General features: G+C 42.2%; 1 protein-coding gene across 1 annotated transcript; it reads right to left on the bottom strand.

Annotated features, from left to right (window-relative positions):
- Nucleotides 1-2,086: 2,086 nt before the first annotated feature.
- On the bottom strand, nt 2,087-3,076 carry LOC123931326 (N-formyl peptide receptor 2-like). The gene has a single exon (XM_045988312.1). It carries the CDS (start codon nt 3,074-3,076, stop codon nt 2,087-2,089), a length of 990 nt encoding a protein of 329 aa, XP_045844268.1.
- Nucleotides 3,077-10,899: the final 7,823 nt, after the last annotated feature.

Raw genomic sequence — 10,899 nt, 5'->3', positions numbered from 1 at the left:
TAACCAAGACCAGTGAGCAGGAATCGTAAGAATTCATGGCCCTGACTGTCAATTAGTGTTTCACAGTGAAGCACTGTTAATTAGCCACTTTGGAAGTGCTGGTTCTGTTGAGATGATGTACACCATCCTTTATGGCTCCTGGCTTTGCACTCTTGCATTTCTTACTTGTTTCTTCTTTTCTATGGCCACACTTTAGTTGGACATTTCTTGGGAACTAAAAAGCATTTCTAGGAGTCAAAAATGCAAATGAAGTGGGTACATTGCTGTGCACTGGAAATGTAAAACTTCAGGGGTCACTTGAGGGAAGGGGAGAAAGGATGACAGTAAAGCAGAAGAAAGAGTGAGGAATTTGTGATAACAAGATTATCTAATATTTAGTTTGAGTTCTTTTGGCAATGCATCAGGAAAGTATATTACATAGTAACAGATAATTTGTGCATGATGTTTGCAGAAAGAAGGAAAAAAAAAAGCAGCTAAGTACTATTGTGGACTGACTTCAAAACAAAAGCACCAGACAACAGTTAGCCAGAATGCTTTACTTGAAGCAGAAACTGAAAACCAGAGGTGTTCATGAAAATGTAAACCACATGGGAATTTGTAAATATTGTAAACTGCAGTGAGAATCAACTGTGCGCTCCCAGTTCATGAAATGAGGGCGAGAGAGCATTTCAGCTACACATTAAAGTTCTTATTTGACACCTGGATGACACTGTTATCTATTGATTCATTAATCCAGTATTTGTTGTCTATTATACAATAGACACTATTTTATACATAGGGCTTGGGGATCCATCAGTGAACAACATGGACCAAAATCCCTGCCTTCAGAAAGCTTACTTTCTCATCTGAAGGAAACCATACCAAGTACTACACTCAGTTATCATAATGATTCATGACAATAAATCTGACAGTTTGGATGAAATGGCTAAATTCCTTGGAAGTCACAGTTTACCAAAACTGACAGAGGAGGAAATCAAAAATCTGAATAGTCCCATAACTATTAAAGAAATTGAACTCATTACTAAAAGCCTTCCCAAAAAGAAAACCCAAGACCAACTAGCTTCACTGGTGAAATTCTAAACATTTATGAAAGAAAAGAATCAGAGGTATCACTTCCCAGGCCTGTTTAGGAGGCCATCAGTAGTTCGATGTAAAAGCTGACAACATTAGAGGAAATTAAAGTAATAATAGACCCATCTTTACATATACATAAATGTAGAGGTTCTAAACAAATCTAGCGAGCTACCTTATCAGTAGACAAAATACATCATGACCAAATGTCATTTATTCTGGGGCTTCAAGGGTAGTTTGGTGTGCAGAAATTAATCAGTGTAATGTATGATGATATAAATGAAAGAATAAAACTAATATGATCATCTTTATGTATGTATAAATACATGTCGTACAATCCAATAGCCATTCATGATATTAAAAAGAAAACTCTTAGTAAACTGTGAATACAAAGAAATTTCTGTAGGGGCGCCTGGATGGCTCAGTGGGTTAAAGCCTCTGCCTTCAGCTCAGGTCATGATCCCAGGGTCCTGGGATGGAGCCCCACGTCGGGCTCTCTGCTCTGCAGGGAGCCTGCTTCCTTCTCTCTCTCTCTGCCTGCCTCTCTGCCTAGTTGTGATTTCTCTCTGTCAAATAAATAAAATATATTTTTTAAAAGTGTTCTTTAAAAAAAAGAAATTTCTGTAATCTGATTAAAAATAGCTTTAAAAAAACTTAAGCAAACTTTTAATGGTAAAATAACTAAGGTTTTCCCCTTACTATATACTCTGTCATCTAAACTTTACAAATTCCCCAACACTTTCTTTTCTCTTCCCTTGTACTCTTTGGCAACTTTCACTTTATCCCAGGTAGACGCTGACATCCAAAATTAAAATGACACCTTACGGCACTTTTTCCCCCAAATCAGGGACACCAACGTATTTTTCCTGATGAACATCTTAGTATGACCCACACTAAGATGAAACTGAAATGGGAGCAGGGTTAAGAGCATGCAGAGCTCAAAAATGTCCTCCAGCCTCCTCACATTGCCTTTAACTCTGCTTCTATGGGTGGTAAAGCAGATTTAGTTCTTGTATCACTGGGTTACATCCTCACTAAGGGCTCTCTCCAGACTGGCAGGTAGGGAGTGGATCAATCTCTTTTGGAAGTCTTGGTCCGCAAAGACGTAGAGCATTGGGTTGAGGCAGCTGTCGAAGAGGGCCAGGGAGCTTGTTGGATTAACAAAGACATGAAGAATTTTGTACTTACCCTCCAAGAATATTTCTTTGAACCAGACTGTGCTTGAAAGGGCAACCAGTTGAAAGGGGAACCAACAGAGAAAGAAGGAAGCCACAACAGCAGTAACGACCCATAAGGGACAGCTAGATTTAATCATGCTTTTGCATATCTTGGCAGCAATGAGCCCATAGCATATAGCAATGATGGGCATCGGCATGCTGAAGCCAATGATAAACCAGATGATCCCGCTGGCCCTGAATATGGAGACAGTCAACTTTGTCCTCTCTTCAGTACTGTTGCCCCAGGGTGCAAAGTTGAAACTACAGTATATACTCCCTGTTCCATCATTTACTGTAGTCAAGAAGATGAAAGCTGGCAAGGTGAGGATTAGGGCAAGAATCCACGGTCTGATGATCACTTTTGTAGCCAGACTTACAGTACAGTGGTTCTGGGCCCAGACTGGATGCAGGGCACAAATACAGCAGTCCAGGGCAATGCAAGCAATGAGGACACTCCCAAACAGGTTTATGTCCACCACAATGTGAACCACCTTGCATAGGAATGATCCAAAAGGCCACTGTTCTCTCATGGCCTTTGAGACAATGAGGAATGGTAGGGTAGCAGTAAAGGAGAAGTCGGCTAAGGCGAGGTTCAGGTAACAGATGATGCTGACTGTGCGTGCCATCTGGAATCCAGCCACCCAGATCACAAGCCCGTTGCCCAAGATCCCAAGGACAGAGGTGATCACAAGCACCACCAGTGACAGAATCCATAGAACTGTGTAGCGAACAGACTCTTGGGGCATCTCTTCAGGTCCGTCCATAGGGTTGGAGATGTTGCTTTCCATCTTGCCCACACCTGAAACATTTCAACAATTGCCATGTCTCATCTGTGGAACCATCTTAACAACATCCCTATTCATGGTCAACATCAACCTCCACTAAGATGCCACTCTAACCAGGACGCCCACTCTCCTAAAACTTGTGGCCAGTCATGTTATAAAATTGGCACTCCCTTGGCTTTTACTTTGGGAAAGGATAGTTCTCCATATTCCCATATTATTCAGATGCATTCCACCTATCAGGCTGATTGCTTAGACAAGAGGGTTACAAGGCTCCTGTTCACTAGCAGAAAGCTACGCTGAGGATGTACAGTTAAGAAAAAATTGATTGGTAGACAATTATGGCCTTGGGAGGGAAACACTAGACTCAGAGTCAGTAGGTTCAACTCTCACCCATGATTCACTGCATAGATGCTGGCAAGCTCGGCAAGCTCTTTCAGCCCCTGGTTCTCCAAAACTCCCAGCTCCCACTATGAGAACCTTTCGCCTGCTGTTTGCTTAGTACTGAGGTTAAGGTTTCAGAGTTTGGTTTGAGTTTATAATTAAGGGCCTTGAACAATTACATGTAGTAGTAACTTTGTTACATCTAGCATGTAGTAACATTGTTACATCATGTGGATTCTGTGCTAGAAGAAGTCAGCAAAGGGGGCCCTATCTCTACTTTCAACCTTCTGTTTCTCATTGCCTGATATGGAACTCTTCTGTGGGATGTGGAGAATTTTTACCCATTGCATGGCATTAGTGTCCTAAGGGGTAAAGAGTATGAGAGTGATCAAATTTGTTAGTAGTATCTGTTATCAAAGACCATGCACTGTGTTAACTGCTATATATGAGGATCCAGTTTGATCTACATAAGAATGCTATAATGCTTGTTATCTCTGGTTTTCATAAGAATAAACTGATGTTCAGAGCAATTATAGAAACTACCCAAAGTCACTTCAGTAGTAAGTGGTAGAGGAAGGACTTTGACCCAGGTTAATCTGGTTTTCTCTGTTACACAAGCAGACACTGCTAGTTGCCCCTCGCGTCCATTCCCCTAGTCTCTTCTGCTGCCCAAACAATTTTGTTTAGTTACTCATCCTTCAGGAAAGGAGTTCTTCTCTCAGTCTCTGGAGGCTAATTCTGATTAGTTTCACCGGAAATTGCTTTGCTTTGCAAAGGCTTGGTTTAACAGTGGGCACATGACTAAATCCTGGACAATAATGTGGGAAGATATCCGAGGGAGATTCTGGGATAGATTTCCTTGCTCTTAAGAATAAGAATCCCATCCATCAACAGATGAATAGATAAAGAAGATGTGATATATATATATAGATACACACACACACACACACACACACAGGAATATTATGTAACCAAAAAAAAAAAAAAAGGAAATCCTGCCATTTCCAATGATGTGGATAGAACTAGAGGGTATTATGCTAAACTAATAAGTCAATCAAAGAAAGACAATTATCATATGATCTCACTGATATTTGGAATTTGAGAAACAAGGCAGAGGATCATAGGGGAAGAAAGGGAAAAATGAAACAAGAAGAAACTAGAGAGGGAGACAAACCCTAAGAGATTTTTAATTTCAGGAAACAAACAGGGTTGCTGGAGTGGAAGGGGTAGGAGGGATGGAGTGGCTGGGTGATGGACATTGGGGAGGGTATGTGTTGTGGTGAACCCTGTGAATTGTGCAAGACTGATGAATCACAGACCTGTACCCCTTAAACAAATAGTATATGTTAATAATAAAAAAAAAAACAGATAAAGAAAAGAAAGAATAAGACTCCCCCTTTAGGGATGCCTGGGTGGCTCAGTGGGTTAAAGCCTCTGCCTTCAGCTCAGGTCATGATCCCAGGGTCCTGGGATTGAGCCCCTCATTGGGTTCTCTGCTCGGCAGGGAGCCTGCTTTCCCTCCTCTCTCTGCCTGCCTCTCTGCCTGTGATCTCTCTGTGATCTCTGTCAAATAAAGAAATAAAAATCTTAAAAAAAAAAAAAGAATCCCCCTTTAAAAAAAAAAAAGAGGGGTGCCTGGGTGGCTCAGTGGATTAAAACCTCTGCTTTCAGCTCAGGTCATGATCCCAGGGTCCTGGGATCAAGCCCCTCATCGGGTTCTCTCCTCAGCAGGGACCCTGCTTCCTCCTCTCTCTGCCTGTCTTTCTGCCTACTTGTGATCTCTGTCTGTCAAATAAATAAATAAAATATTTTTTAAAAATAAAAATAAAAAATAAAAAAGTAAAAAATAAGAATCCCCCTTAAAAAAATAAAAAGAACACAAATCCCCCCACCAAAAAAAAAAAAAAAATAAAATAAATGTAGTGTCTTCATCTGGACCAGGTCACATCTGTAACTACTGCATCCAGATTCAACCCAGAATGTGTGACTCATGCCACATTCACAAATTTTGTGATCTGTTAGCTGTATCAAATATCCAGGGTGGGTGGGTTGGATGCCTGGCTGGCCCAGTTGGCGGAGCATGCGACTCTTGATCTCAGGCTTGTAAGTTCAAGCCCCACATTGGGTGTAGAGATTACTTAAAAATAAAATCTTGACGGGGGCACCTGGGTGGCTCAGTGGGTTAAGCCGCTGCCTTCGGCTCAGGTCATGATCTCAGGGTCCTGGGATGGAGTCCCGCATCGGGCTCTCTGCTCAGCAGGGAGCCTGCTTCTCTCTCTCTCTCTCTGCCTGCCTCTCTGCCTACTTGTGATCTCTCTCTGTCAAATAAATAAATAAAATCTTTAAAAAAAATAAAATAAAATCTTGAAAAAAAAAGAAATATCCAGGATGGCTATTAATAATTCATATTCATGAACCCCACCCTGGAATCTTTGCATAAAAGGACCTGTAAACCACACACATTATTACTGTGGATTATGAGGGCTCCTGTTTGGTGAGCCCTTCGAATGTGCCAGTCACTTTCCATTCTATATTCTCCAATTACAACAAACTTGCTATGGGGTAAGAAGAGGAAACCTCAGTTCTGGCAGGGGAAGTGACTTGCCTAGTGAGTGTCACAACCATTAGGGGCACAACTGAATTTATTACCAGATTTCAAATGGCAACTCAGTACTTCTGTGGTGGCTTACTCTGCTTCTCTAGCATATTTGCTCTTCCAAGTTTTGCTTTTTTTTTTCCCCTTCAAGTTTTGAAATAACTATTTCAGTTCTTCTTTTCTCCTCTCTGCTTTTACCCTGCCTCTCCCCTCCTTGTCCCCACTCTGAGCTGATGCCGTTGTCTCATATTGTAGTGGGAAATGGTAATCATCAGAGTTTTTTAGCCTGCTCTGCCGCAAACCTTCCAATCTACCTGCACCTGTTGTAGGGAGTAAAGAGTTCTCATTCATCCCAGCCGCTACCCTCCCATGTTTGCTTCCGATCCCTCTCTACCTCACATTCCAGAGAACGAACTTTCTGCATTATCCCTTTTCTTTTCTGCCAAAGACATGAACCTAAGGTTTTCTTTCTACTAGGTCATTCTCACTATCTCATAAACTTTATCGTTATCTCCTCCCTTTACAAAGAAACTGTCCTGGGGAGCCTGGGTGGCTCAGTTGGTTAAGCGACTGCTTTCGGCTCAGGTCATGATCCTGGAGTTCCAGAATTGAGTCCCACATGGGTCTTCCTACTCAGCAGGGAGTCTGCTTCTCCCTCTAACCCTCCCCACTCTCATGCTCTCTCTCTCTCTTTCTCTCATGCTGTCTCTCAAATAAATAAAATCTTACAAAAAAGAAAGAAAGAAAGAAAGAAAGAAAGAAAGAAAGAAAGAAAGAAAGAAAAGAAACCAAACCAAACCAAACCATCCTGGGGCACCTGGCTGGCTCAGGGGGTAGAGCATGTGACCTTTGGTCTCAGGGTTGTGAGTTTAAGCCCCACATTGAGCAGTGAGCTTACTTTAAAAAAAAAATAAATAAAAATTAAAAAATAAAAAGAAACTATCCTTGGCCCATATTTCTTTCCAGCTTCAGCCCTGTTTCTCTCAAGAGAATTCTCTCTGTGAAGAGGATTCACAGTCAAACTTAAGAAGGGAGACTTTCCACTCCTCACTTCACATTTTCTCTAAACATACTCCAGACTGACTTTGCTGCTCTGCGCTCCACAGAATGTGGTCTCCTCAGGGATATCTGTGGCCTTCTTGTTGCTGACTCCAGTGGTCCCTACTCAGTCCTCATCCTGATACCTCAGTGATGTAGGACCCATGTGTGACCCCTTCCTCCTCCTTTAGACATTTTTCCTATGCCTTAAGATATTAAAATGTATCAACAGCATATTCTTGGTTGTTATTGCTCAACTAAATTCTCAGTCCAATTTACTAGCTTTTTCTTTAAATTTAACTTATTTTATTTTAAAAAAAGGTTTTTTTTAAAATATTTTACTTATTTAGGGTACCTGGGTGGCTCAGTGGGTTAAGCCTCTGCCTTCAGCTCAGGTCATGATCTCAGGGTCTTGGGATCAAGGCCCACATTGGGCTCTCTGCTCAGCAGGGAGCCTGCTTCCCCTCTCTCTCTCTGCCTGCCTACTTGTGATTTCTCTGTCAAATAAATAAATAAAATCTTTTTAAAAAGAGAGATTTTATTTATTTAGAGAGAAAGCATGTGTGCACGCGAGCAGGGGGAGGGAGAGACTCCCAAGCAGACTCCACACTGAACACGGAGCCCAACATGGAGCTCAGTCTCACAACCCTGAGATCATGATCTGAGCTGAAATCAAGAGTTGGTTGCTTAACCAACTGAGCCATCCAGGCGCCTCTGAAAAATGTCATTATTTTATTTTATTTTTAAAGATTTTATTTATGTATTTGACAGAGAGAGAGAGAGAGACATCATAAGCAGGCAGAGAGAAAGGCAGAAACAAAGAGGGAAGCAGGCTCCCCACTGAGCAGAGAGCCCTTGATCCCAGGACCCTGAGATCATCACCTGAGCCAAAGGAAGAGGCTTAACCCACTGAGCCACCCAGGTGCCCCTGGAAGATTTTATTTTTATTTAAGTAATCTCCACACGCAACATGGGGTTCAAACTCACAACTTCTAAATCAAGAGTGACACACCTCACTGACTGAGCCAGCCAGGTGCCCCCTCTAAGTTTAACTTTAAATGTTAGGGTGTCTGTGGGCTTATACCTGCTCCCTTCCATCCTCTATGTGTAGTCTTTCTATAGTATCATTGTCTCATGGCTTATAATACCACACTGATACCTTTTTTAAAGTTTCACTTATTTAAGTCATCTCTGCACCCAACATGGTGCTTGAACTCACAGCCCTGAGGTCAGGAGTCCCACACTCCACCAGCTGAGCAAGCCAAGTACCAAGGTACCATTAGCCACTTGACTTCTTGACATCTCCTTGTGGCAATCCTATAGGCATTCCAAACATGACATTACCCAAACCAAACTCTTAACTATCCCATCCTCCCAAATCTGCCTCGCTCCTAGTATTCCATATCTATTTGGATTAGACACTCAGCTGTTAATGCTCCAAATCTAAACTGGATCCTTGATATCTTTCCCTTATCACCCGACCCAATCCTAGTCTACCCATTCGTTTGCAAAGCAACTGAATCCACACCCAGAATCATTCCCATCCACACTGTGCTTGTCCATGGCCCCTCGTCTGGGCTGCATATTTGCACTGACTTTGCAAATAGCTCGTTCTGCTCTATATATCTCTCCTACCACTAGTTTTCCACCCCCCAAAAAAATCCATCTTCAGACAATAGCCAAATGATCTTTTAAAAACACAGAGCATGACATTATTCTGCTCAGCATCTTCCAGTGGTTTCCAGACTTCCGACTTCCAAACTTAAGCTTACCGAGCACTTTTGGCTCTTCCCCATCTATCCTTTTGTGACCCAATTTCCAAAGTGTGGGAGAGTCCCCACACCAACAAATAATTCTTGAACACCAGCAGGTGTCCAAGAATTCAACTGAGTTCTCACACTTTCAGACTACACAGGTTAAAGGTTCAGTCCTAAAAGATGCCCCCCTGTCCCTGAGGAATTCCAACACCAGTTACAAGCCCAGAGTACCTGTGCTTCTGACTGATGGGCTGTAAATCAGAGGTTCCCATGACTTCTTCTGATTAATAAACAGATTAATAAACAGATTCAATTAATATATGGCTTGCAGAACCCAGAGAAATATTTTCTTTACCAGATCTCTAGTTTATTATAGAAGGATATAACTCGGGGCACCTGGGGGGCTCGGTTGATAATGATTCTGGGTGTCCTGGGATCAAGCCCCAATTTGTGCTCCCTGCTCAGTAGGGAGGCTGCTTCTCCCTCTCCTTCTGCCTTTCCCCCTGCTTATGCTCTCTCACGCACTCTCAAATAAATAAAAAAATATTTAACCAAATTCTTTTGGTACTAAAACTCTATAGAGTAACACTGTCCAATAGAGACATACATGTGAGTCACACGTGAGGCTTACCATTCTTTCTACAAATTAAAGATATTTGTGATAGCATATTAATTTTAATAATATATTGTATGTAACCCAACATATCAAAAAGAATATCATTGGAACATGTAACCAATATAAGAATTATCAGTCAGGGGCGCCTGAGTGGCTCAGTGAGTTAAAGCTTCTGCCTTCGGCTCAGGTCATGATCCCAGTGTCCTGGGATCAAGCCCTGCATCAGGCTCTCTGCTTGGCAGGGAGCCTGCTTCCCTTCCTCCCTCTGTTGGCCTCTCTGCCTACTTGTGATCTCTGTCTGTCAAATTAATAAATAAAATTAAAAAAAAAGAATTATCAATCAGCTATTTTGCATTTTTTTTCCATGCTAAGTCTTTGAATGTACTAAATGGGTGTTACTTTTACAGCACATCCCAGGCTGGACCAGTGAGAGCTAATAACCATGTGTGGCAAGCGGATTCTATATTGGACACCCAGCTCTGAAGGTTTAGGAGGTATCTGCCACCTAGTAGGTGTTCAAATAATTTTTGAAATTATTAGGCCCCCAACTTACCACCAGCTGAGATCTTTTTTCTGTTGCTAGTTCCCAGCTTCCTACAGAATGACTCAGGTTGGGCAGATGACAAGGTGGGGGGAGGGACAATGCAACTGGAACCAATCAGGTGACAGAAACCCAGGGTTTCTTGCAATTTCCAGAAAGCATGCTGGATATGTTGTCATCTCTCCTTCTCTAATATTCTCCTCACCCCCAGCCTACTGTGGGAGACAGGAATTCAGCCCTTTAAATGTCAAGGGTTCAAGGGGTGTGGGTGTCCAGGCCCTTACTCCTTCAGAGATTCAGGAAAATGAAAGAAACAATTACTGAGATGAGAAGAACTCAAGACAAGCAGTACAAAGCCAGAGATGATGGTTAAGCAAAAACCTGTTTCTCTCTTCACACGCCACTTCTGACACCAAATGTGTAGTAAAGGGCTGGATCCCACGAGACTGCCTCATTTCAGAAGCTACTTGCGAGTCCCAGGTTGTCACGTACACTGACTGAGCAGCTATGAATCAGGGGTCCCTGGGACCCCCTCCTCAGGTTCAGTAATTTGCTGGAGTGGCTCGGCAAACTCAGGAAAGCAACTTGCTTTTGTTTAGTTTATCATAAAGGATATGACTCAAGACCAGTGGAAGCCAGCATTCATGATGTCAGTTTGGGTGAAAAAAAAATGAGCAGTACAGTTCCTTATCACCCGTAGACTTGGCTGGACCAGCTGAGGAACATGTAAGAATGCAACCCCCCTAGCTTGCTAGTAGTTAATTAGCACTACCATGAAGGTAGAATCACCAGATGTACTTAATGAAACCTCTAACAGAAAGAATAAAGATATTTTTCAGATTCTCAGTCTCTTGAGTTAGAAAAGACCTCCAGAGGAACCAGATGAATGGGCACCAT

The sequence above is a fragment of the Meles meles genome, chromosome 19 (genome assembly GCF_922984935.1).
Source record: "Meles meles chromosome 19, mMelMel3.1 paternal haplotype, whole genome shotgun sequence".
Classification (NCBI taxonomy): Eukaryota; Metazoa; Chordata; class Mammalia; order Carnivora; family Mustelidae; genus Meles; species Meles meles.
Note: the sequence above shows the minus strand (reverse complement) of the source record. Positions and strands in the feature narration are given on the sequence as shown.